Source organism: Archocentrus centrarchus, chromosome 6 (genome assembly GCF_007364275.1).
Source record: "Archocentrus centrarchus isolate MPI-CPG fArcCen1 chromosome 6, fArcCen1, whole genome shotgun sequence".
Taxonomy (NCBI): domain Eukaryota; kingdom Metazoa; phylum Chordata; class Actinopteri; order Cichliformes; family Cichlidae; genus Archocentrus; species Archocentrus centrarchus.
Window position 1 is genome coordinate 19,296,337 of NC_044351.1, and position 27,862 is coordinate 19,324,198.

The following is a 27,862-nucleotide window of genomic DNA, read 5'->3' on the forward strand; positions in this document are numbered from 1 at the left end:
AATGACACATATTTGTGTAAATGTATGTATATTCTTTTTTCAACTTGATATTAAAGATGTGCTTGTGAAACAGTGGATTGGTCATATGCTACAAGTGAAATTTGCATGATTTGTTGTAAATAGAAATAAAATATTTTCTAATTGATGTCTTTGGCACACCTTGAAACAGACCACTGCATCATACAGTACCACTGGTACTGTATGATGCAGTGGTCTGGGAACATCATCTGTTTGAATTTCACACACCAGTGACCTCACCAGTGTCAAAGCTGAGATATCTTATAGGCTATACAATAAGTAAACCCCTTCCAGGAAATGTTTCAGCTTTCCACACCTTAGTTTGACACACACCCTTAGGGGCTGACTTCATTTGCATTCCTTGTTTAATCTAGCCTCTCACCATTCGGTCAAACTGTTACCTGCACAGAAGAAAAAGTCACCTGTGTGGCAGTCCCCTACAAGCGAGGAAATGACTACTGTAAAGTGCTGTGTGTTGAGAACTCTTTTTCTCGTCCTCATCATTTTGCCCCTTTCTTTTGTTCTTTGGAGAACTGTCTCTGACAAGCAGTCATCACGTGATCTGGAAATACCTCATCAGTTCTCTAATGATCTGCCTGGATGCTCAGCTATTATCACTGGAGATGTTAGTGGCGATGGAGGTAAATTAGAAGCACTTCTGTCATCCAGGAGAAGGAAGAATGTTTTTTCTGAGGATTTCTACATTAATGCGACAGAGGACTGTCAAGCTTACATTCGAGAGAGAGGTTTCATCACAGTGCCTCTCAGTGAGGAGGAGAAAGATTTCCCCATTGCATACTCCATGGTGATCCACGAGAACATCGAGATGTTTGAGCGGCTTCTAAGAGCTGTTTATGCTCCTCAGAACATCTACTGTGTACATATGGACCTGAAATCCTCTGCAAAATTTAAGGAGGCTGTGGCAGGTATTGTTTCATGCTTTCCTAATGTGTTTGTAGCCAGTAAATTAGAAAGAGTGGTATATGCCTCCTGGTTCAGAGTTCAGGCAGATCTGAATTGCATGAAAGATCTGCTGAACAGTCATGTTAACTGGAGGTACCTGCTTAACACCTGTGGGACGGACTTCCCCATCAAAACAAATAGAGAGATGGTAAGAGCACTGAAGTCCCTCAATGGGAGGAACAGCTTGGAGTCTGAAGCCACTTCTAACTACAAGAAAATTCGTTGGCAATATCACTACAATATCACAAACAGTGTTATCAGGACAGATGTGATGAAAAGCCCCCCACCTATTAGCATCCCTATGTTCTCAGGAAATGCTTACTTTGTGGTCTCAAGAGCTTTTGTGGAACACGTGATGCAGGACGGAGAGGTTCAGAAATTTCTGGAGTGGGAAAAGGACACATACAGCCCTGACGAACACTTATGGGCCACTCTACAGAGGATGCCCTCTGTTCCTGGATCATTGCCTCAAAACAATAAGTTTGATGTGTCAGACATGCTAGCCGTTGCTCGTGCAGTGAAGTGGATCTATTCAGCAGGAGACATGAACAAGGGAGCACCCTATGAGCCATGCACGGGTGATTACAGAAGAGCTGTCTGTGTGTATGGAACTGGTGACCTCCAGTGGCTCCTGAAACAACACCACTTCTTTGCAAACAAGTTTGATCCAGAGGTTGATGATATTGCCATTAGGTGCCTGGAGTCCTTTCTGCGTTTCAGAGCTTTAGGCTTTGACCCACTGTTCACTCAACAAGATGCAGCCACTAAGTAATGCTTAGAAGGGTTTCAAAGTGTCATTTATGATATTAAATATGGCATTGATATGTTTTTAGAATCAAATTTATATATATATTTTTAAACATTTTGTTGCCTTTAGTGTGTTGAAGAGGTGTAGTGACACGAAGCAAGCATCCTGAGGCTCAACAGCTGAACTGAGGGAGTCAATATTTTGTCAAAATATTGAGAATCTTTACCAAAATGTCAGTCATGTAATATCCAAACACCTGTGGATGTCACTGTCATTTCTTACTTGTGCTTTTTAATACCTGGATGATTTCAGTGAAACCTGTACTTATGGTGCCACCTAGTGGAGACCAAGTACAGCAGAAGATTTATGCAAAGGTGGTGGTGCTGCTTCTAGTCTTCATTATATTTTAGTTAAACAGGGGGTTCTGCAATTTTGTCATTCAGAATGAACAGTTTCAAAACAGATTTACTGCACACCTACTGTTTAAGGCTAAATTAGTTTACCACATTAGTGTACCACATGCACTAAATAGAGAAAAAAATGGCAAAGCAATCAGAATGGATTCATGGTTTTACTTGAAGGAAATGAGAAAATAAAGACCTACATCGTTGGTTCAGAAAATTGCTTTCACAAGTGTTCACCCTCAGCTAGCAAAACAGTACATTCAAGTGAGGGGCAAAAAACAAAACAAAAAAAATTATTTTCCCCAGGCAGGATTTTATAAGAACATCAGCAGTGAACAGTGAACAAGATGCCATCAAACGTGTTCTATGCAATGCCACTCAGTGAGTCAGTGACCTAATATGCAGTTTAAAATCAGATCCACCATAAAAATATATTAATTTATTTCCTTTGACACCTTTTGAATATAAATATATACTTTTAAATGTAATAAAGTAAAACATGCATCAACCACTTGTAACAGAGTGCCTTAAATAGTGTACATACATACACCAGTAACTAAAGGAAAACCAATGTGTTTAGTTTGCCATGACATACAGGAGTAAATAAAAAGGATTAAAACATTTCTGACAGCATGTGGACGAAATGCTGAAGATCAAGCTGGTTGACGCAGAAATGCAGCAAAAGGGTCCACTGTGTAACAGGCAGCATCATTTCAAAAAGGCACTTTCTCAGTTCAAAGAAGCCTCCAGTCCCGTCACCCCGAAAAACAAACATAAATGGCTGCAGTCCTAAACATTCGTTGCTCCTTTCCACGTCTCAAAGTGTGAGCAGGGTCCCTCCGGGACAGTAGTAGCTGCGCTCTCCATTTTGCCGTGCATTTCCTGGTCGATTCTGCAGACAGATTCAGTGATCATTAAAGCGCGCAGATCTTTGACACCATCAAAACGAGAATGTTTTGCGTCAAGAATATTTCTGCAAACAGATCTGTGTAAAAGTTACCAGACTTACTGGACCTACTTGCCCAGAACAAATTCTTAACATAGGTGACACATGTGTCTCTAGCTTCTACTTCAGCTGCAAACGTTTTTAATATTGTCAGAAAAACATTTGCCTTGCGGGTCAGTCAAGAAAAACAAAACAAAAACAAACAAAAAAACAAACAAATCTACACACATGTACTGAACAAAAGTACAACTAACTGTTGAAATGCTTTGTAACCTAAAAAAAAAAAAAAAAAAAAAAAGAGCAGTCATTACTTAACGAGCAGAGCAATAACGTCTCCTCAGGTTCTCTGGGGCCCTTGCTCCTTGACTTTGGGGGTGGGGGGCTCGATCTGGGACCTCCCTCTCCCATCTGCTGGGGTGGGCGTGCAGTTGTCTTTGGAATGTATGACCGAGGGTCTTCATGGCTCTTGATGGGTTGCTGGTGGCCTGGGTTTCCTGGGGCTTTCTCTACCCACCTCTACTTCTGATGGATGGAGCTGCGGCGTTCTTCCCTCATTCCGATTCCATTGTCGATATAACTAATCGACTCGATTTCTCTTGATTCTCTTATCGATTTTCACTGGGTTAGTGAACAAAATATATCGCAAATGGGTTGGTTTGCATTAACTCTTTTTAATGTAAAAAAGAACAAAATTAAAACTGGTATGAAAAAATAAGAGTTCCTCTTTCAAAATTAATACTATTAATATTTTAACATTAAAAAAAAACATTTTAACATCAAATACAACTGCAAGGTGTGCGAGAAACGGCCACTGAGCCAGCCAGACTCTGGCAGTCCTCATCAGCTAAATGTTACAGGAGATGGAGATTATTCATACAGTATAGTGAAATCAGTACAGTAAAATAGGGTTGCAACCAGGGTTATTATAGTTAACGAAAACGAACGAAATAACGAAAACTGAAATTGAAAAAACATTGTCGTTAACTGAAATAAATAAAAACTATGATTAAAAGGAAAAAACGATAACTAACTAAAACTGTATTGTGAGTTTAAAAAACTAACTAAAACTAACTGAAATTATTGTAGATTGATCATTTTTCCGCTCTCCGAGTTTAAGCTGGGAGCGCCGTCGGGCAGCTGTGTGCGTGCGTGTGCACGAGAAAGCGGCAGAGTCGCTCTGAACCGACCGGGTTTAGAGCGGATCCACGCTGCCGCAACGCTGTGATGAACCTGTTCAATTCTTGTGCGTTTCCGTCTACTTTATCAGTGAGAGAATAACAATCAGGAATAATAATCAAAGCATCAGTATAAGGACTCACAAATGTCAGCAAATTCCTGGAGGGAGACTGCTGTCGGAATGGACGTGAGGAAATGAAGGAAGTGGAAAAACAGGGACAAATATGTTTGCAGCCAAAAAACTGAGCACAAAGAGCAAGGACCAAAAAAAGTCCCAGCTGGCACCGCAGCACACGACCACAAGGTAATTAACACACACAACACACACAGCTACACAAGCATAAATGCGGACATGAGGTCGGACACTTCTGCAGGTTGTGTACAGAGGCTGCAAAGACCCTGCAAGTTTAATTAGCAGCATCTAACCAAGCTAGCTCCAAAACAGAAGCAGCTTCGGGTAGTGGAAAACATCAGGATGCAGCTGGATTTGACCTTTGACTCCTTCAAATAGTTTGTTTTTGTCAAACACCACATGTAGCTGTTGTTAATCTACTGCACTGACGCTGGAGTTTATTGGGAGTTTATTGTAGAATTTATTGAGTTTGGGAGTTCATATTTTTCTTTGTTTCTCCCTGATGATGTTCATGTGCGTCCTAATTTTTACACATTTAGCATGTAGTGCTTCTGTCAACCGTTGGTTGTTGAATATATTTCTTTATGGTATCTTTTGTTGAGTTTTTATTACACAATAGTCACTTTTGCGCATTGAATCTTGCACCTGACAAAGTATGAAAATACTAAAACTAATACTGAAACTAAACTAAAACTAAGCATTAAACCTAAAATAAAAACTAATAAAAATGAGCAAAACCACTCTGAAAACTAATTAAAACTAACCGAATTAGAGAAACAAAAGTAAAAACTAACTGAAACTAAACGATAATGTAAAATCCAAAACTATTATAACCCTGGTTGCAACTATGGATTATTACATTGATTAACTGAGTGGTCTGATTAGAAATACTTTTTCGTATTAACAATCCATCTGCATATAGTCCATGAGCCAGACCACTTTTTGGTCCATCTCAGGGTGACAACACTTAACCATAATTTTTGAAAAGTTACATGTCTGTAGATGATATTTTGGTATGATAGCCCTTTCAAAGAGGTAACTTAATTACGGTTATTGGCTCATGAAATTAACAACCCCTTAAGAAAAATTTTGTTTTGTGACACTGTGTATATCTACTTTAGGCTCATGGTCTAGAATATAGTGCTTGGTATCATTTTAAAGGGAACCCTCGTGGCTTTCGTTTGAGCCAGATTTTGGATCTCTTTGACCAACATAGAGGTTAGTAGAGATCTTTAAACCACAAATAATACAATTTTCCCCATAATTTTCACCTAAACTAAATAGTTTCTTTTAGCCCTCTGGCATCCAGGGACATCAGGGACACAAAAGCCAACCACTGCAATACTCACAGGACTCTAAGGATTCAGGCAATGTATAATATACCCACATTGTCTCTTTCTGGGAGGTGACTGTGAGTCATACTTACAGTGTGAGCCAAACAGGTTTAAGCCAGAATGTTTTTTTTTGGTTTTGTGGGGTGTGTGTGCGTGCCTGTCTAGCTTGTTCATTATATAATAATAAAATTTTTTTTTTTTAAAAAATCAGCAAGGGTAGAAATTTACACTTGAATATATTTTTAACATAGTGTACACAGGCCTATTAGTTTTTTTTTGGGGGGGGGGGGGGGGGGTTCCGTCCTGGGCTACTATTATGTACCTAGAAACACACATGGCTCTGTGGAAGACGACACTGTTGTGCTGTGAACACACATTACGGTCTAAACAAAAAGGCAGTATCTGTGTATAAACACCAACAGCGATTATGGGCAAGACGCTAAGTATGCCCTTTGCGTATTTTTATCTCAATTCAATTCAATTTTATTCATATAGCGCCAAATCACAACAAGCAGTCACCTCGAAGCTCTTTGTATTGTGGGTAAAGACCCTGCAATAATACAGAGAAAACCCAACAATCAGAATGACTCCCTATGAGCAAGCACTTAGCAAGAGTGGAGGAAAAGCTCCCTTTTAACAGGAAGAAACCTCCAGCAGAGCCACGCTCAGGGAGGGGCAGTCATCTGCTGTGACTGGTTGGGGCTGTGGGGAGAGAGACAGGACAAAAGACACACTGTGAAAGAGAGACAGAGATTAATTATTATTAATTAAATACACAGTGAAGTATAAACAGAGTAAATAAGGTGAATGAAAAGAAACAGTTCATCATGGGAACCCCCCCCCCCAGCAGCCTAGGCCTATAGCAGCATAACTAAGGTGTGGTTCAGGGTCACCTGATCCAGCCCTAACTATAAGCTTGATCATAAAGGAAAGTTTTAAGCCTAAGCTTAAAAATAGAGAGGGCGTCTGTCTCCTGAATCCAAACTAGGAGCTGGTTCCATAGAAGAGGGGCCTGAAAGCTGAAGGCTCTGCCTCCCATTCTACTCTTAAGTATCCTAGGAACACATTATTTGTCAACTGGAATGTTTTATGTATACCCTGTGCATCTGGGTTCTGCCTGTTTGTTTGTCTGTATGTTCTAACCTTGAAAACTTAAAATAAAATGCATAAAAAAAGTATCCTAGGAACCACAAGTAAGCCAGCAGTGTGAGAGTGAAGTACTCTATTTGGGTGATATAGTACTAGGTTGTAAGTTGTGTATCAGAGAAGGACTATTTGGAGGATTGTGTTTTTTTTATTTTATGTGAATTGGTAGTGTTTACATTTACTGTAACTTTTGAGCAATATACAATTTACTTATTTTGGGTGTGTGAAGGAATCACTGAAAATAGACTGAATGAAGGCTTAACATTTTCCTTCTTTTACAAATTAGGGCAACTTCTGATTTATATGTCTATAATTATAATTAATTTGTACTATCAGTAACTTTGTGTTTAGCAGAGGATTCCTTGGGGTAGTATCTTTGATTAGAGCCCTCATTGATGACTGTACACTCAGAAAAGTTTGACCACCATCTACTTAAAAAAATTATGGCAACAAAGTGACACTTAATATAATTGAGTAGATTTTAAGAGCTCCAACTTTAAGTAAAAACTATTGATTTAATTAAGTAAATTTAAGTAAAACTATTAAATAGGAAATAATGAAATCATCGGTTAAAATATGTTGGATTTACTAATAGTTTCACAAATTTTGAGTAAATCCAAACCAATTTTATTGCAAAAACTGATAAATATTTACTAAATATCTAAAAGAATTTAATTTTGATATACCAAATATCTGTAAAAAATGATTTGGATTTACTAATTTATTAGGTTGAATTAATTTATATTTACTAATTATCTGAATTAAATTAATTCATATTTATTAATTTTGCTGGGTAAAATTGATGCTATATTTCTAAAATTCTGATTAAGATTTATTTAAATTGAATAAATAAATCAAGTTTCATAAACTTATAACTTGTATCAGTGTCACTTAATTCAGCACATTTTAACTGCAACTGTTGGTTATGTTTACTTAATTGTTCAAATTCTCTTTGAACTAGTACCACGTCTTAAAATCTATTTACATCTCTCTGTTGAATCTACTTAATATCATACCTTCTTTTTTGCAAGAATTAATTGAAAGTCAGTTAAGAAATTATCACTTAATATACAAAACCAGCAAGTATACATTTAAGTAATTTTGCTAACATACACATTTTTATCCTTTTCTTAAACCATGTTTGTGTAAAATTTAAAAGTACAAAGTGAATAATTTATTTGTGCCAATTCAAAATTCCTCTATTAAAAACATGCAACAATTATGTATCCCTGGTGTACACAGCAGAGTCACAAAAGCAAGCCCCTCAATAAGTATGAAAAACTGACTTTTTTACGAAATGCAACACTGAAACTCAGACATGTGACAGTGAACAAAAAACACTACATCAGAAAAAAAGATTTGTTTTCAAATGGTTTTCAAGAGTGGCAAGAACTTTGAGGCCCACAACCAGAGTGATAAAGTATTTCTGTAGGCAAACAAAGACACCCTGTATTTGAGGCAGAACAATTGCACAGGTTGACTTCTTAGTGTCAGATCTGTACAGCAAGCGCTTACAAATTAAGAGTTGCACAAAACAGATGAAGGTCAAACAATTTTGTCGATCTTCATATTGGAACTGTGAGGTGGTTTAAAGTGAAAGTGGACTGTATTCTGTCACTGATATCCATAGATCCTAAGCTGGTGGCAAAGTCCTCATAGTCAAATCAAGAAGCTCTGCATTTTCAAAACATTTGTCATTGTCAAAAGCATTACATCATATCCTTCAAATCAATGTCAATAACATTTGTTTTTCTGAACAAGTCCTGAAGACTTACATGCAGCACAAAATTCTGTGCCCTCAAGTAGCCAGTAACTTGCTCTTGAGGTTGTGTACTTTTGGGGAAAGCTTTGACCCATCCAGCTCGAGGAAGAGTTTCTGAAAGGCTTCAAAAGTGTACCTGACCTCCTTGGGGTACACAAGAGTCAATGCATAAGTCACAACCTTGAGCATGGCACGAGCCCTTAGAAAGTTGCCCAGGTTAGCTAGGACCTTTGTTCCATCTATCGCAATACCAATGTCCTCTTTATCCTCTGATGGATCAGTTTTGATGCTGTAGATCTTCATTGCTTGTCCAGAAAGGTTCTGTGCCACATGGTCTTCATCTGCATCCTACAATAGGAAAAAATATATATTTTAGACTGTAAAGCTAAAGATGATGGTCAAAAAACAGAGATAGAAGGATATATGCATTTTAACTTACACAATACTCTGTAAAGAGCGGAACTGCAGATTCCCCAAAGTACAACATCAAACACTGGATGACAAGGTCTCACGTCAAGCTGACAGTAGGATTGCTAGGAGCCTAAAATGACAAATTAATATTACTGAAGATCATAGTTCAGTTTTTAACAGGACACTTAGATTTAGAGAAACCATTGTTAATAATGCAGTGCCAAAGCAGCAAGTCTTTTGAATCACTTACTGTCTAAACTTAGGTTTCAGCAGTAATCCAGCAATCACTCCAGAAGGTAACTAGTCCTTCCATAAAACCAATACATTTCAAATGTCATGTTTATCACTTAAAATCATTGATTTTGTGGTATCACCCAATACTTTTGGCAATATAGTGTATATAGGGCACACTATTTAATTTCTGTATGTAAAGATGAAAATATTTTGCATGAACCAATTAAATGGTCACATTTTTGAAAAGGTGTGATGAACAATGTCTAATTTGGTTACTATTAAGTGCATACAAACCGCTGGAATTACAAAAGTATCCACTTATTTAACATTTTATAGACACCACAGGCTAACATTTTCTCTTACAGATTTGATGCAAACATAAATAAAACATTATATGGCCAAACTTATGGTTACCTTCAGTAGGACAGTCCACAACCTTAATCCGATGGCCCCACCCTTTGAGTGGAAAAGGTTCAGAAGCCTAGGAGAGTATTCGTCCAGCCTGGACATGAACTTTCATTCCAGATGCAGTTCCAGTTGTAATTTGGTGAAACTCATCCTGGATCTATAAGACAAATGATGAACCTGTAAATATTTGTTATTCAAAACACCTGAAGCATGCTTTATGCAGCACTGAGGTGATACCAAGCTGTCTGTGCGTCCTTGCGGCTGTCCGCCATGCAACTTTCCCACACTAACAGGTGTGTGAGCTAGGTGCCCTGGTGGAGTAGAAAGGCACCAAGTGCCCAATTAGGGCGCCCTGGGCCCACTCTCCTTCTCCAAACTGACACAAAGTGTGGGAATTTGCTGGGGGAAAAGTAGATAATTCGACTATGATCTCTATATCTCAAATGACCGCGAACAGCAGAGTCTGCGCGGTTTATTATAATGCGCACAATTCGCCGGACTCAGTAGGAGCCTAGTTACTAACCTCTCACGTTAACGGCGTTAGTGTGATAAAATTTCACCACAACCAATCATCAAGAGTTTGATAACACGGAATAAATAGGGATTGAGGACATTTCTTGTGTGCCTTCGCGCTCAATTTTTAGCTAGCTTGTTGAGGTGGGGAGGGATGGAAGCTACGACTCTGAATTACGATAAACTGGACTAAATAGAACATACTGCCAGTAAACTTGTTAGGTTACTCACGGTAAAGTAATACAATATCCAACTGCTTGAACAACATAGACTTAAAGTGTTACTTTTGAAGCCTCTTACCTTGAATAAAATTGCATTCCACAGGCAGTAACACACTTCAACCAACGGTCGTGTGGAGCAGTTTCTGGCTGGGGCGGAAGTGTACGGCAGTTAAAAGCAAAGAGTTCCCATTGGGTAGAATTTACTAATTATTTGACGTTGTTGAACTTACTGATAAAATGTAATTAAATTCTACTCAATAATTTTGAGCTGAAAGTATTTTTTGAATACTAAGTAAAATTCAATTAATAAATAATTAAAAGATCATTAAATCAACATAATAATATACCAAACTACACACAGTCATTTTTTATGAAAAAACTACTAATATTTATTTTGTAAATATTAATTTAGCCCAGTCACACTTTTTAGAGTGTATGTTGAAGCATTGAGGAGTTACAGACATTTGAAGTTTGTATAACAAAGGCTGCTCTCATGTGGCACTCGGAGTCTCCAAATGGCACATGCAAGACCACGCCCGGACATCAACAGACAAAAACCTTTACAAAACAGTAGGTTTTTGTGGTATCTTGATAAAATTTGAAATACATGGTAAAAAGACTTCATTCTACAGCTTCATTATATTTTCCAGTCGATACCTTCTACACTCAGTGTGTAGTTACATGAAAACAAACAGGAAAAATCCAGGTGAGGCAAAAATTGTCTAATTTTTCTGTGTTCCAAACTTAATAGCTACATACTCATTACAATTACAGCATTTTTGACTGCAAAAATGAAAAATATAGCTTGTCTTCTTCACAAAGAGACCAAGTTTTTGCATGTACTCCAAAGAGTTCAGGAACAGCAGCTGATTTAATTTGGGTATGCTTTTTCAGGCGTTTTTTGGTGATTTTGGAGCGGCCAGTTAACAGGTGTAACGCTGTTGGATATTATATTCAGAAGCAAATAAGGCGCATGTGTAATGTAATCACGTAAATGTGTCCTCACATCAATGGAATCGATAAGCGGAATCATTAAGCAAGAAGACTAACGATTCCAAGGAATTGAATGCCTACGTAAACACATTTCATGACAAAGATGCCAACACTCAGACAATCACAACACAACAAAATTGTTGGTTTGCGTAGCCGTGCTTCAGATGTTTTGTTTTTCCCACATAAATTTATTTTTTCAAGTACTGTTTGTATTTTGTATATTGTTTTTTTTCTTCTTTTACAGGTACAGTAGCTGATGAACTATTTTGATTTATTTACTTGTGCTCTATCTCCCCCTTTTTTTTTCTTTTTTCTCCCCATTATCCTTTTCTCTCTCTCTCTCCTTTTTTCTTTTCTCTTTTCTTTTCCCTTAGCTTGTCAACTCTGGCACAAATATATGTAAGTGAAAAATAACAAATAAAAAAAGTAAAGGGACAAACATTAACAAGAGGAGCCTTGTTAATGTTTATATATAGAGCTCATCTTGAAAGAGCATATATGTTTAGCACAACAGTGTATTCAGATACCGGTTCTGCTTGCAAGATCTGTCAGACATGACAGGCTTTTTAAAAAAATTAAACCCCTTCCAGGAAATGTTTCAGCTTTCCACACCTTAGTTTGACACACACCCTTAGGGGCTGACTTCATTTGCATTCCTTGTTTAATCTAGCCTCTCACCATTCAGTCAAACTGTTACCTGCACAGAAGAAAAAGTCACCTGTGTGGCAGTCCCCTACAAGCGAGGAAATGACTACTGTAAAGTGCTGTGTGTTGAGAACTCTTTTTCTCGTCCTCATCATTTTGCCCCTTTCTTTTGTTCTTTGGAGAACTGTCTCTGACAAGCAGTCATCACGTGATCTGGAAATACCTCATCAGTTCTCTAATGATCTGCCTGGATGCTCAGCTATTATCACTGGAGATGTTAGTGGCGATGGAGGTAAATTAGAAGCACTTCTGTCATCCAGGAGAAGGAAGAATGTTTTTTCTGAGGATTTCTACATTAATGCGACAGAGGACTGTCAAGCTTACATTCGAGAGAGAGGTTTCATCACAGTGCCTCTCAGTGAGGAGGAGAAAGATTTCCCCATTGCATACTCCATGGTGATCCACGAGAACATCGAGATGTTTGAGCGGCTTCTACGAGCTGTTTATGCTCCTCAGAACATCTACTGTGTACATATGGACCTGAAATCCTCTGCAAAATTTAAGGAGGCTGTGGCAGGTATTGTTTCATGCTTTCCTAATGTGTTTGTAGCCAGTAAATTAGAAAGAGTGGTATATGCCTCCTGGTTCAGAGTTCAGGCAGATCTGAATTGCATGAAAGATCTGCTGAACAGTCATGTTAACTGGAGGTACCTGCTTAACACCTGTGGGACGGACTTCCCCATCAAAACAAATAGAGAGATGGTAAGAGCACTGAAGTCCCTCAATGGGAGGAACAGCTTGGAGTCTGAAGCCACTTCTGACTACAAGAAAATTCGTTGGCAATATCACTACAATATCACAAACAGTGTTATCAGGACAGATGTGATGAAAAGCCCCCCACCTATTAGCATCCCTATGTTCTCAGGAAATGCTTACTTTGTGGTCTCAAGAGCTTTTGTGGAACATGTGATGCAGGACGGAGAGGTTCAGAAATTTCTGGAGTGGGAAAAGGACACATACAGCCCTGACGAACACTTATGGGCCACTCTACAGAGGATGCCCTCTGTTCCTGGATCATTGCCTCAAAACAATAAGTTTGATGTGTCAGACATGCTAGCCGTTGCTCGTGCAGTGAAGTGGATCTATTCAGCAGGAGACATGAACAAGGGAGCACCCTATGAGCCATGCACGGGTGATTACAGAAGAGCTGTCTGTGTGTATGGAACTGGTGACCTCCAGTGGCTCCTGAAACAACACCACTTCTTTGCAAACAAGTTTGATCCAGAGGTTGATGATATTGCCATTAGGTGCCTGGAGTCCTTTCTGCGTTTCAGAGCTTTAGGCTTTGACCCACTGTTCACTCAGCAAGATGCAGCCACTAAGTAATGCTTAGAAGGGTTTCAAAGTGTCATTTATGATATTAAATATGGCATTGATATGTTTTTAGAATCAAATTTATATATATATTTTTAAACATTTTGTTGCCTTTAGTGTGTTGAAGAGGTGTAGTGACACGAAGCAAGCATCCTGAGGCTCAACAGCTGAACTGAGGGAGTCAATATTTTGTCAAAATATTGAGAATCTTTACCAAAATGTCAGTCATGTAATATCCAAACACCTGTGGATGTCACTGTCATTTCTTACTTGTGCTTTTTAATACCTGGATGATTTCAGTGAAACCTGTACTTATGGTGCCACCTAGTGGAGACCAAGTACAGCAGAAGATTTATGCAAAGGTGGTGGTGCTGCTTCTAGTCTTCATTATATTTTAGTTAAACAGGGGGTTCTGCAATTTTGTCATTCAGAATGAACAGTTTCAAAACAGATTTACTGCAAACCTACTGTTTAAGGCTAAATTAGTTTACCACATTAGTGTACCACATGCACTAAATAGAGAAAAAAATGGCAAAGCAATCAGAATGGATTCATGGTTTTACTTGAAGGAAATGAGAAAATAAAGACCTACATCGTTGGTTCAGAAAATTGCTTTCACAAGTGTTCACCCTCAGCTAGCAAAACAGTACATTCAAGTGAGGGGCAAAAAACAAAACAAAAAAAATTATTTTCCCCAGGCAGGATTTTATAAGAACATCAGCAGTGAACAGTGAACAAGATGCCATCAAACGTGTTCTATGCAATGCCACTCAGTGAGTCAGTGACCTAATATGCAGTTTAAAATCAGATCCACCATAAAAATATATTAATTTATTTCCTTTGACACCTTTTGAATATAAATATATACTTTTAAATGTAATAAAGTAAAACATGCATCAACCACTTGTAACAGAGTGCCTTAAATAGTGTACATACATACACCAGTAACTAAAGGAAAACCAATGTGTTTAGTTTGCCATGACATACAGGAGTAAATAAAAAGGATTAAAACATTTCTGACAGCATGTGGACGAAATGCTGAAGATCAAGCTGGTTGACGCAGAAATGCAGCAAAAGGGTCCACTGTGTAACAGGCAGCATCATTTCAAAAAGGCACTTTCTCAGTTCAAAGAAGCCTCCAGTCCCGTCACCCCGAAAAACAAACATAAATGGCTGCAGTCCTAAACATTCGTTGCTCCTTTCCACGTCTCAAAGTGTGAGCAGGGTCACTCCGGGACAGTAGTAGCTGCGCTCTCCATTTTGCCGTGCATTTCCTGGTCGATTCTGCAGACAGATTCAGTGATCATTAAAGCGCGCAGATCTTTGACACCATCAAAACGAGAATGTTTTGCGTCAAGAATATTTCTGCAAACAGATCTGTGTAAAAGTTACCAGACTTACTGGACCTACTTGCCCAGAACAAATTCTTAACATAGGTGACACATGTGTCTCTAGCTTCTACTTCAGCTGCAAACGTTTTTAATATTGTCAGAAAAACATTTGCCTTGCGGGTCAGTCAAAAAAAATCTAAACACATGTACTGAACAAAAGTACAACTAACTGTTGAAATGTTTTGTAACCTCAAAAAACAAAACACTGAATCTCATATACGATCCTGTGGATCCTCCTAAATGGCCTGAATTTTAAACTTTTTCAATGTAAATATTTGTCAATTATTCACCTCCTCAAATGAGCAGTTATTACTTAATCAATAATGAGCAAAATATTACTGTGTATACCAGTAAGGCTGAAAACTGTTTCTGGCAATTACCAAAAATCAGCAGGGAGAGGGAAAGCAGTGAGTCATGCAAAGAGCTGTGAGAGTGAACAAGCTGTGTGTTCAGCAAGAGCCAGTTACTAAGAACCACGTGAGGACACGGCTACAGTGCAACCACAAACCACAGTGACTAAGGCGAGCTACTTCCTTGCCTGACCCCATTCATTTGTACATAGGAACAAACTTACCAAACATAACCTCCTCAAATTATGAGCCTGTTTTTCACAAGACAGATGTGAATAAGTGCAATTTAATACCCTGATGTTTTACCTCAGAAGCAGCAACACAATCAGCTTCCTCAAAACCTTATCTTGATACAGCTTGTGAAGTTATGCCTGTGACAGCTAGTATGAGTAAGTAGCCTCTGCAGCCTTTAAAAAAAAAAAAAGTATAAAGTGCTCTAAATAATGTTCAGATAGCTGATATACTTGGATATAAATATATATGCAACTGGTTTTGTGTTGATCTTTACAGAATTGGCTCAGAAAATCTATTTATCTGGTTAAATAATCACCAAGCCACCTATTTTTGGAGACCAAACGTACTCTCAATCCGTTTATGAATGTAAATCCTAAATCAAATCAGGTAAACATGGGGAGCAACTGAAGAGGAAAGTTGTTGATTTTGGCCAGGCGGGCGCTGGAAATCATCCAACTATGAAAATGAGTAAGCATATTAGGTGTCTTGGTGCATTTCTGAAAGCCAACTCATTATTTCTCTGTTAGTTTTATGAAATGCAGAGGATGCAGACACTGACCCTGGGTGAAAGTGCATATACCTTTTACGGCTTTTCCTATTTTTTTCCTCGTCAAACCTTAAGAAGGGGCAGGGAAATCGGGTTAGGGAGAAGGAAAAACAAAACAAAGACACAGCCGAAAGCAACCACACATCCAAAAGAGTAAAACATTTTTTACTGAGTTTCACTGAGTCGAGATCAGTTATTCGTGCTGCCTTTTTAAAGGCTGTGACAATACAAGACTTGCCACGTTCAGAGCCACATCAAGGAAGAAGGTAGTAGCAATCTCTAGTGCAACTCAACAGTTATGCATATCAGCCAAGAAATGAAGGCTATAATATTTAATAGCAGTTTACACAACACATTTATCTAAATTACATTATTTTCAGGACTGCTGACACTGAGAACTTAGAGTTGTGTTCACTGTCATTTGAAATCTAAGCATGACAATAATAATGCTCATGGGCTTTGGGCAAACAGCATCGGTGATACTGGAAAATACCTGCTGTTGAAGAATATTCAGGCTTTGTAAGAAGATGCAGTGTGTGCATTTAGGACAGCTGAATGCCACTGACTTCACACAGAAGTTCAACACACTATAAAAAAAATCTTTCTTACATCTTATATTTTAAAACAGTGCAGCTGTATTAACACACTTACTGTTTGATACAATCTGGTATGGACACGTACTCCATTGGAACCAGTTCAGCAAGGTCCGACAAGCTGTACACATACTTGATTTTCTGACTAAATTTGGAGCTGTGAAAAAGAAAGAAAGCGGAACGAGTCAGAACCAAAACATTACACCAAGAAGGTCTTTGCTTGATTTTTAATGACCTTCAACATTACACTCGCCTTATGAAAGGTTTGGTGAGTGCCAGCAGGGTTCGAATAAACCAAGAGGGGTGCACGATTATCAGGGATTTCAGGTTTTTCCGTAGCCTGTACAAAAGAGTGAGGAGAGATGTTAGCGCCTGTAGTTGATTTCTCTGAAATAACCCAAAGGTCACAGGCCTGTGTTCACAGACTGGATGGAATCTTTGCTTTGTCTCTTGTTAAAACTTGTTTTCCAAGTTGTGAAAACTCAGACTCACCTCCTATCAATCTGCTGATAACACTTTCTGAGCCAGCCAACAGTTGGCATCTTCTTCCGAGAAGTTGCCCCGTTTAAATACACAATCATATAGTTCTCAGCAACCAAAAGCTCCAGTGTGCCAATGACGTACCTGAAACGAGAACATCCCATCAGACGCGGCTCTCTAAAAAAGCGTGATCAAAAGAAATTTGGAATGAACACTCACTTGAATAAATTCTCCATGATGTATCTGTAATTTGGTTTATTGCTTTCTGGCATAAAGCACACAGCAAACACAATTATGGCATTCAAACCATCTCCATAGTAACCTGCAGTGAGAAATTCAAAAAGAATGGTTTTAATATTAAAAAGCTTTAAAAAAAAAAAAAAAAAAAAAAAAAAAAAAAACACCAACGTACTAGTGTACGTGTACAGACGGATCGAATCATGTCAAACACGTATAATACAGAATATTCATCCTGCATCCAATTACCACATTGGTGTGAGGGTGTGAGTGTCAGAGACATTAGGAGAATATGGAAGCGACATGGCACGCAACTAATGCTGAATAGAAAAATGGGAGAATTCCTTAACAGTAAAGATGTCCTGCTGCTGCCTCCAAAAACCCAAACAGCAGCAGGTACGAGTAAAATATGAGCCAATCACATTGTTGCACTGCTACACATACAGGAAAGGCTCACCAGTTTCAGCTGTGTGGTGGCAGACATATTGGACATGCAGACAAATGTACTTTTTAAAAAAAAAAAAAACATTTTCTTGGCTTACTGTATCCATAACATCAATTATGGCATTTTTTTTTTTTTTTTAAATCAGATTTCACTGATGATTCTATAAATGCATTTTCTATGTCCCAGTGGAACACTGACACCAACATAAGGACTCTTTTCCAATTAATTTAGATAGGGACTTCAAAATAATAAATGTCACAAGATGCTGCCAAAATGGCTGCTGAGTTGCAAGACTTATTTTTATAACTACTTTGATGCTACTGACCTCCATGGCTGATAACTTTCTTGTAAGGTTCAATGGCCTTCATGTCCACTCTGTGTTCCTGGTCTCCAATACGAAGCATTTTCCAGCGTCGGCTCTCCTCCCTCTCCTCTGAGACTGAATACTCGTGAACTGACTCCACGCCCTTCTGTAGGAGTTCTGTGGGTTTCGGCTTAGGAAGATCATCTGAAGGAGAAGAAGCACTTTAAACTAACAACCTGAATATTGCAAACTTTGGATGGAATTCAAATCAGATCTATTTTGATCACTCAATAATTCATATTTTAACTTTCAATCGTGCTTATTTTCTTGCTTTAATCTTGTGTATGGAAAGCTCATTCTCTGAATCAACACCAACAATCACAACCTCAATTCCATGTCCCCATTTCACTGAGGAGAAAACCCATAATTTCCTGGAAAAAAGAAATACGAAACACACCGCATTTGTTCAAATACCTGAGAATGTCTGTGGAGCTTTTGTGAGATTTACAGTATAGCTCCATGATGTGCAGAATGTCAAGTTAATCATGATGCGCACATCAAACAAAGTACTCACATGATATCAAGCATGCAACAAGCAAAAATCAAAACTTATCAAATAGTGAGATCAAATCAAACGGACAAAATTGAGGGGGTTTGTTCTGTGAAGAGGGCCAAAATGTACTGAATTTATGATGCTTTTTAATTGTCAGGTCTTTTTTTGGAACAATATATGATCCCCACATAGAATCAATTTAAGAGAAATGTCTCTCCAATTTAAGTTTTATACTATAAGCCATTCCCTTATTTTTTTTTACTGCGTTAAGCAATTGTGACAAATCAATTCTGCTACAGGGCTCAATGACGTTTTCCTGCTCCCATATTTATTTAATATTCAACTGTCTGAAGTTTGAGGGCTTTTAAAATGTTACTAACAGCACAAAATGGCCAACAATTTCACCATTAAGTGACAAGCTGCTATTGTTTACTCAAACAGGAACATTTGAAAGAAAGGCAAAGAAAAAAAAACACTTTGAATAAAAATGAAAAAGTATGACACAAGGAGGAAAAAAAACAACTTGATTTGTTTGAACAAAGACAACCGCCCAAACGACCTTACCACGAGGAAGTGAGAAACCTGTTGCTGGCCTTCAGCCTGTTTCCAGGCAGAGAATGGAAACAATTCTTCCAAGTGAAAAAGAGGAAGGCAGCAGTATGGAAACACAAAAACAACAAAGCATATTTTAACTACACATCAGGCAGTCAGCTGCCTAAGCAGACCTGTAAAAGGAAGGAAAATGCACATGGATGCAAGAACCCAGAAATAAAAGGCTGGAGACCTTCTGTTCAGAAATAAGCCATTACGTCCTCATTTGACCTCATCTAAAAGCTAAAGTTTAACATCTTTCTTTAAACAAGCAAACTGAGAAAAGAAAAAAAGAGGGTTAAAGGATACCAAATACTAAGTTTTTATCATTGTCTTACATCAAATTCCTACCTTCCCATTCAAATTCATTGCTGTTGTCAGAGGGTGTGTCCATGTCACTGAGGTCCAGCTCTGTGCTTTCATCCAGCTCATCAGAGAGAACAGAACCTTCACTGCGGTCTAGAGTAAGACTGATGTCTGGAGCTGCAAGTTTTTTCTTGGTCTTCTTGCCATGGCTCACTGCGTAGCCTAGGGTGGGATGCCAAATCAATAATGATTATCCTGTCTACTGGGAGAACAGTTTACTGGTGGGTTCAAGCTTTTTCAGGTCAAAGATAACACAGTAACTGCATGTGGTGAAGAGTTCTTTTCCAGGGCATCTCTTATTTAAGCAGGGTTTGGTATTGTGGATTGGTAGGGATGAGCATTTTAACTTACAAAGCCCATACTTTGGCAATATTCTTATTGGCACTTCTGTTGATGTGTGTGCATCATGTACTGTAATAATCAAAGCACTGCCATAAACAATTTAAATTGCATGTAATTACATTTTACTGATAACCCTCTCCTTCAGAGTTCATTGAACACAGGCTTTCTACTTGACAGTATTTTTACTGTGCAGCATTACTTGTTTTGCGTATGGAAAACATTTATAAAACATTTTCTACCACTGCTAATACCAAAAATTCTCTTACAGAAGTGGTGAAAATAAAACCAGCATTCAGCTTGCCAACATCTAAATGTAGCCCTGAGCTGAGTGCTCAGAAACAAATTTTCTGAACAGTTCATGGTGATTCTCCCACCATCTCACTGAATTTATGAAAGCGTCTATAGCCAAACAATCAGCTAGCTAATGATTATTTTTTTTAACATTTATTTTGTTAAAGTGTGATTTTCTTTGCTGCTGGCATATATCATGTAACCAGGCCAGTGAGCACAGTTTCTAAATGTTTTGAAAGTTCTTGCATGTCAGCCAAAAACAACTTATTTCTCTTGAGACAACGAGTACTGTCTGCATAGACTTCTGTGAAACGCAGCCACATTTTACAGTGTTTAGTTTTCACCACCATATTCACTAAGAGCACAGCCTGCATGTGTGAGAATACTAATGCTGCCCTCACTCCTTAGATAGGATTTATACATCGTAGGTACATCATAACCACAAGCCCTTCTGAAATCCTATGCCTGGACTCATTCCATAACCTGGAGTAGCATTTCCTATGCTCTTCCAGCCACTTTGCCAGCTGCCATTTTTAGGACTGACTGGAAGAGGAAGCATCAACTCGGAGAGAGAAACCCCACCGCCAACTAGTGTTTCGGTGGTGAAATTGAAGTGCAACACCGGCATGCTAGCACAAGTATGAAATGGCATAGGCTGCTGGGGAAGGCTATGCTGTAGGCTCTACACTGATTCAGTGCAGAGCCTAAAATTAAAGAAAGTGGGTGTCTGTAAAAAAAAAAAAAAAAAAAAAGAAAATTCTCTCATCTGAATTGGGAAGAGTGAAATAGCATTATATATATATATATATATATATATATATATATATATATATATATATATATATATATATATATATATATATATATATATATATATATATATATATATATATATATATATATATATATATATATGACGGTATTACAGCAAATGTAAGAGTTGGTCTGATAAAAGATCCAATAATAGTTTATCACACCAACCAATAACAATTAGAAAACTCTTATCTCAAACTGACTGAGAAATTTGTCCTTGTATATCAAGCAGATTGGACTACTGCAATGCTCTATTTGCAGGATGACCCAAATCACCAGCAGGACGACGCCATGTTCAGAATGAAGCAGCCAGAGTCCTTCCACGTACACGGAAATTTGAACATAATACCCCAGTACTGAAGTCACTTCATGGTTCCCAGTTCAATACAGAATTACCTTTAAAACCCTTCTACTGGTTCATAAAGCAGTCAGTGGTTTAGGCCCCCAGTACATCTCTGAGTAGCTCAGTGTCTATAACTCGATTAGATCTCCAGGTCATCAGGTGTAGATCTATTAACTGTTCCCAGAATTAGATCTATGTGCTCTGAGGGTGTTTTCAGTTACTGTGGGACTGTTCTTTGGAACAAGCTGCCTATTGACCTAAAGTCAATTACAACTGTGTCTAAATACAAGAACAGACTCAAAACCTTTTAATTCTCACAGGTTTACAGTTGATAACTGTAACTTTTTTTTAAGTCAATGTAGACCTATGTAGTTTATGTTTCTATAATAGTGAGCACTTTGAGTTCACATAATGAAATGTGCTCTATAAATAAAACTGACAGTGACAATGTTTATAAAGCAATAATGAAGAGAGAAATCATCTTCTTACCCAATTCAGGGCCATTTTCCAAATTTCTAAAGTAGTGAAAGTTGAAGTGACAATGCTGGAGCTAATCAGTACTAGTCTTCAGCTCCAAGGCCAGATTAATACTACATGTATGTTTTGGTATGCCAGAGTGCTTGTTTGTGGAAAATTTTAAGTTCAGCCAAATCTAATGTAAAGCTTGAGTAGTACACAAATCAAGAGCCAATTTCAACATTAAAAGTCTTTGAACATGGAAATTTCTGTTTCCATGAACATCATTCCAAAGAGAAGAATACCTGAGAGGATTTGGTATTAAAAAGACTACCTTGGAAAATACCTGTTTGATTTGTCAAACTTGACTGCAGAGGCTTCCGTTTTAGCTGATGGTCTCTGATTATCATAACTCTCTTAACTTACATATGGACGTGAGTTTTAAGATAAAATGCTGTAAAAGTTTCCTTTGTGGCTGTAAAAGTACAGAGAGCAGTACTCTTTTTTCATTACCAGGGTTTTCTGCCTCAGAGGTTCCTGCAAAAAGCTCATCTTCAAGCTCCTCTTCCTCTGGGAGGGGCCTAATATTCAAACAAGAGGTAACCTTAAGTTCAGCAGGTTCACGGTTAATTGGAATTTCAAAACCGAAACATGTGATGCAAAGCATGATTTAAGTGCAATTCACACAGTACCGTGGAAAGTCCTCATCCTGCCACTCTTCCTTAAGTTCAACTCCTTCCATTCTTAAGCGTGCTTCTGTTGTGGCAACTGACTCTTGAAGCTCCAAGCTGGGAATGAAAGGGGAAAAAAGGACGAAGAATATTTTATGGTTAATGATCTCCAACCACTCAATCGTTGTCTTGTACTAGAAAATGTATTAAGATCAGGAGCTGGGCAAGCAGAGATTATCTGTGAAATCCAAATACATAACTGGGCATCTTAAAACAGTGAGTTGTTCAGTCTTCAAATGATTAGGGGAAAATGCAAAAGTGCTAGTGATGTGCAGAAACTAAGGCAACATTTGCCCTTGGGCCAATATATCATCAGTTAAAACCTTCAAAACGTTAGTGGATAATAGATACACTTGGCTGCACAAAAGCACATATTCATACACTGTGCACAAAAAAAGAGGGAAATTTTTCCACCATAATAATTGGATTTCATTCAGAAAAGAATTGATTTCATTTTAAATGAGTCAACTGACAAGGAAGAATACTATTCACTATTTAATTTAATCTCTACTAATGTAAAAGGTGCATTAAAAATCAGTCCTCTGGTACTTGAAAATTTGCCAACTGACAGACTCAATGTACCTTTACAGGTATGTAGGTCCAAATCAGGGGTTGACAACCTTTACTGACAAAACCAAGACCAAAGAAATAAAAAAAAAAAAAAAAAAAAAAAAAAAAAAAAAAAAAAAGAATCCATAAGGAGCTACAAAATATATTTAAGCCTTATAATGAAGGTGCCACAGCCTCCAAGCATAAATTTGGCTATTACTAATATGTGCAAATTAAAATCGTTTTCTACATGTGACTACTATGCAGTGTCCTATATATGCTTATTAGTTAGCTTAACTTTGCATTTTCGTTAAAATAATACAATTTTTACTGCATTTATGAATTTATAAAACTAAAATAATGAAAATTGTTTACTTTTATTCAGAGCACAACCATATATATATCATATAATATTAGCCAATATTAGCCATTATGAATGAAAATGTCAAAATAAGAGACGAGAGAAACACACTTCAGCCATATTATCAGTGTTGATGTTGAATAGTTTGTCCACCAGATGGAACTCTGAAACTTACCTGTTAACACCTATTTGGAACACCCACACACAGAGCTGACCGAGGCATTAATGAGTAATCCATGACTTGTTGTGTCAATAAAACAAGTTTATTTTGAAACTGCACTGTAATGATATCTTAGTAAGGGCTCCTAAATAAGTACACAAAACAAATGTTAGGGAAATCTGTGTTGTTTCAGGTGTCTGAAAAAAAAAAAAAAATCAGCTGATACATTTGATTTTTAAATCACTAAATATTGGTATCAGTCTTAGAAATTCTATAACTGTCAGGCTCTACTCTTATTATTTTATTACCAACCAAGGATAACTGAAGTGGAAGAAAAAAAATCTATTGATTAGCATATTTACAGACTGTAAAGAGCAGTTATGTGGTTTTTAATGACTAAAACAATCCTAAAAGAAAGCATATCCTCACTGCCGGTATTTTCAATCAACAAAATGTGTCAATATGAGATGGAAGTAATCATATATAATACGTGGACCCATGTTTGAGAATCTCAGCATTTCAGCTTGCATGTGGCCACTTAATCACAACACTGGCTTCTTAAAAAGCTTACAAGCTTGCGATAAGGGCTTAGTTTATAAACCAAGTGCTCACCAGTGGAGGCCAATGGTATCTGTATCCATGTTGTACAGAGCCCCCTTTGATGTATTAATCATATACACTGCAGTATTTGTACCTCCAGACACACAAGCATTCTGGGCATTTTAGTACTCAACGTTTCGTAACGTCTCACGTTAGCTGTCTACTTATGCATGGTGCTAATCCACATTTTACATCTGAAATCCAACTGCTACCTGAAAAGGAACCATTGCAATCAACGCTCACCAAAGCATATAAAAGGAATTAGCTACATTAGAAAGTCAGAGGAAAAGAATGAAAGCCATTTTAAAGCTGTAATTATTATACTGAGCTTAACAGAGAACTGAATTAATATGTGCATTAGTGGTGGATAGTTTGACTATAACAACACTTTAAACATACAGATTTTATGCTAACTTGTTTAAATAAAGCTCAAGGTGAAATTAAATGCGTTACCAGTTAAATGAGAAGTCACTTTTCTTAAACATGACTTCAACAGTAATAAAAATATGCTGCATTACCCCATTTTATTTATTATTTTCCCATTTTATTTATGTCAAGGGTTGAGCTCTTTAAATTTTTAGCATCTTAACACATTGAGGAGTTAGGAAAACTTTTGTAAATCATCCATTTTGCGAAACTGAAACATCAGCAGGGTAATCTAATGGTCCTGACTCAGTTTTGGGATGACTGGTTTCAAACATTTTCAGACAAGATGAACTGTGAGGTTAAACGATGATATTTTAGGAAGCTGCCAAGCCATTTTCAAGATTACTGAAGAAAAAAAGAAAAAAGCCTAACCCAGATACTATAGGGCAAGAGGCACGGTACACCCCGGACAGCCCGCCAGCCTGTCGCAGGGCTAACACAGAGACAACCAGCCGCCCTCACATTCACATTTATGGGCAATTTGGAATTACCAATTAACCTAGCCTCACTAACTGCATGTTTTTGAACTGTGGGAGAAAACCAGAGTACCTGTAGAAGTCCCGTGCAAACATGGGGTGAACATGCAAACTCCACACAGTGAGCAATATTTATTGACAATTACGCTTAAGGATTGGTAGCCTGTTAACTTTGAAATTCATTCATCCATAAGCGAAACAAATGTTTCTATGCGTTTTTTTATGACTAATATCTTCACTTATATTGGTAAAATAGACTCTAGTGAACAGGATTTATTAAAGGGTTTATATATAAAATAAATAAATCACCTGTTTTGCAAGTATCTGTATGATTCTGCATTCTTTTACCTACCCTGTGTTCTACATTTTAACGAATCCAGTCCTTTTTGGCCACTTAAAATCTCTTTAAAGAAATGTTATGTTATATCTGTTGCTATTTCTGCTGCCCTCTTGGTCTAATCTCTCAATGTCAGAGACTTTTTACCTGGATAAATAAAGGATATATACAGTCACTTTGCTAAACTGATTTCAGCTTCTACCTTGCACCAGGAATGTTGTTTCTGGCTCAAAATAACTTGACATCATTCGTGTGAGATATGTTTGAGATAACTTTCACAGATTATAGGCCAGAAAGTCATTTACAAGAATTTAAATACCGGAAATCGCTTTTTGGCACGACACCGGAGGCTATTCCAGCTGACACAGGTCGTCAGACTACGCCATAACGAACACCAAACACAAAAGCAACCAAACACAGTCACATGTACACCCACGTCCAATCATTGAATCATTTATAAAACTATCGTTTGACTCTGTGCTGCGATAGACAGACTGAACCACAAACTTTGCTAACGTTTTCATGTTTGTTTCTATGCAAGGAAAACACAAAAAATGTCCAAAGGCTCACCTTCCAGTGGCTCCAGATGGTGATAACGGCTGGGGAATGCTCACTGGAGTGGAGCTTTTTCCTCGCTGTTTCTGGACACTGTTTGGAGTCGTCCTTTCCTGTGGCGTACCGCTTGTTTTGGTTAAGCTGTCTTGAAACTCCTTTTCGCCCTTTTCAGCAGTAGAAGCGGTGCTATTTTGCAATTCATCGGTCTCCTCGTCATCACCTTCTCCCGACACACCGGAAGACGACGGGCTAGAAGTCTGTCTGTTTCCCAAATCCTCATGAGTCCTCCTGGGTGTGACAATATCTGGGCTGCCATTGTTCAAATTCATATCCCTTACACCCCTCAGCACAGCTTCACTCTCAATCACATCCGATGCCATTAAGTTTCTCCGGTCGTCCCGGTGTTAGAGCGGATCAGAGTTAAAGAGTCCGTCCGTGAAGATTAATCAGAAGACGAAATCTGGCTTACACAACTTCTTTGGAAGTTTGTGGCTAATGGGATAGCTTTTGCCTGCCGTACAGCTAGCCAGAGACGTGGCGCTAGCAGCTAGCTATGCCAAGTAACAACATATCTCATTAACCAAACAGTGTCAAATATCACGCAAAGCCTACAGATAGTCACCTTTTCTAACTGCGTCACGGTGTGAACCCAAGAGCCCTAAAGAGTGCTAGTTTTGCACGAGCATAGGTGCGCAGTGAGCCTACTTATCAGTTTCCTTCCTTCCTTCCTCCAAATCCAGAGGGTTCTCCGGTGAACCTAACGCAGTTAGTCACGCTAGCTTTGAAGCTAGAAAACTTTAGCTACAGCAAAAACAAGCTATGTATTCCAACTAATGCTATGATATTAAAAAAAAAGAAAGAATTCAAGCCAGTTATCAACTGCAACACAGCGTAAGGTCAGTGTTTTTTTGGACCCATGTTAAATATAAAGACTACTTCCCTTAATTTGCCAACACACGAGCCTCAACAACTTAATGACAGAAGTTAACTGTTTGCGAACTACGCCTAGCTGTACCACAGCGTGTATATGCATAGTTTATGGGTCTGCGGAGTTGCCAGTTGTGTTTCTTGTAGGTTCTTCTGCACAAACGACGTGAAATTTCTGCATTTATCTCTTTAAGTCCAAATCATACAAAAGCCCGCTGAATTTCAATATAATGCAATTTTTTTTTTTTTTTACAACCCCGCTGTGACCCTGCGTTGCATTATCGTGTTGTATTTTCAAAAACTGGCACTTCTTTCCAGTGTCTCACATGTCGAAACAAAATGAAGTTAGTAACATTTAATTTAAAATAAAAGGTGGGAGGTGGGGAACGGAATATAACTAAAGAGTTAACGCATCCGACTCTGCTCTGCTCCGTGGAAAACAAGCAAATCTGGCACCCCTTCCGTTAGACGAGTCACACCCCCGGCAATTTTTCACTGCCCTCTGCTGATCCTGGAAACGTACCAATTGCAAAGGTAGGGGGTAAACAGTCTGGTTTGCGCACATATCTACGCCAGCTCTCTTGTCAAAATTGTATTTATTATTTTTTTATTTATTTATTTTACCGGCTAGTGCAGCAGTGGGTTCGCTTTCCATTTAATCTCTTTAAAACTTTAAAACCACAACGTTTTCATTTGATATAATGGTTTATACTAGGGATGTCACTGTTCTCTGTTACAGTGTCTGTAACAGCTAGTATTCAGTCAACCTAATGTACATTCACTTTATTTAATAAGCATTAATCCAGCTGTGCCTGAAAAGGTTACATTGTAAAAAGGAGTTTATGTTTGATATTGATTATCCTTTCATTACATCTTTAAAATACTTTTTTCATGATTACCAATGAAATAATGAAGCTGTTGAAGTACGTGCATGTGATACTTGTCTAGTACAGTAGGCCTCTGCTTTTGCAAGGC

The 27,862-nt window shown here is 38.0% G+C and overlaps 3 protein-coding genes and 2 long non-coding RNA genes across 7 annotated transcripts; 2 read left to right on the forward strand and 3 right to left on the reverse strand.

The window, feature by feature from the left end:
- The first annotated feature begins 431 nt into the window (after positions 1 to 431).
- Positions 432 to 1,753, forward strand: gcnt3 (glucosaminyl (N-acetyl) transferase 3, mucin type). Its single transcript, XM_030731069.1, has one exon. It carries the CDS (start codon positions 470 to 472, stop codon positions 1,751 to 1,753), a length of 1,284 nt encoding a protein of 427 aa, XP_030586929.1. The 5' UTR covers positions 432 to 469.
- A 528-nt stretch (positions 1,754 to 2,281) lies between these two features.
- Positions 2,282 to 3,510, reverse strand: LOC115782161 (uncharacterized). The gene is made up of 2 exons (XR_004020120.1): positions 3,391 to 3,510; positions 2,282 to 3,025 (listed from the first exon to the last, which is right to left on the reverse strand). It is a non-coding gene; the product is annotated as an uncharacterized LOC115782161 (long non-coding RNA).
- A 4,488-nt stretch (positions 3,511 to 7,998) lies between these two features.
- On the reverse strand, positions 7,999 to 10,669 carry LOC115782005 (uncharacterized). The gene is made up of 4 exons (XR_004020109.1): positions 10,497 to 10,669; positions 9,690 to 9,840; positions 9,070 to 9,171; positions 7,999 to 8,978 (listed from the first exon to the last, which is right to left on the reverse strand). It is a non-coding gene; the product is annotated as an uncharacterized LOC115782005 (long non-coding RNA).
- Positions 10,670 to 12,116: 1,447 nt separating this feature from the next.
- LOC115782004 (beta-1,3-galactosyl-O-glycosyl-glycoprotein beta-1,6-N-acetylglucosaminyltransferase 3-like) lies at positions 12,117 to 13,858 on the forward strand. The gene has a single exon (XM_030731975.1). It carries the CDS (start codon positions 12,158 to 12,160, stop codon positions 13,439 to 13,441), a length of 1,284 nt encoding a protein of 427 aa, XP_030587835.1. The 5' UTR covers positions 12,117 to 12,157; the 3' UTR covers positions 13,442 to 13,858.
- Positions 13,859 to 13,969: 111 nt separating this feature from the next.
- Positions 13,970 to 26,998, reverse strand: bnip2 (BCL2 interacting protein 2). Of its 3 annotated transcripts, none has more exons than XM_030731861.1 (11): positions 25,976 to 26,998; positions 22,458 to 22,553; positions 22,279 to 22,346; positions 19,506 to 19,682; positions 18,032 to 18,214; positions 17,244 to 17,346; positions 17,037 to 17,168; positions 16,798 to 16,884; positions 16,603 to 16,701; positions 15,985 to 16,020; positions 13,970 to 14,713 (listed from the first exon to the last, which is right to left on the reverse strand). In XM_030731861.1, exons 1-11 carry the CDS (start codon positions 26,338 to 26,340, stop codon positions 14,656 to 14,658), a joined length of 1,404 nt encoding a protein of 467 aa, XP_030587721.1. In that variant the 5' UTR covers positions 26,341 to 26,998; the 3' UTR covers positions 13,970 to 14,655. The 3 variants fall into 3 exon arrangements, with proteins under 3 accessions (XP_030587721.1, XP_030587720.1, XP_030587722.1); XM_030731860.1 differs by having other exon boundaries at positions 15,964 to 16,020; XM_030731862.1 differs by lacking the exon at positions 15,985 to 16,020.
- Positions 26,999 to 27,862: the final 864 nt, after the last annotated feature.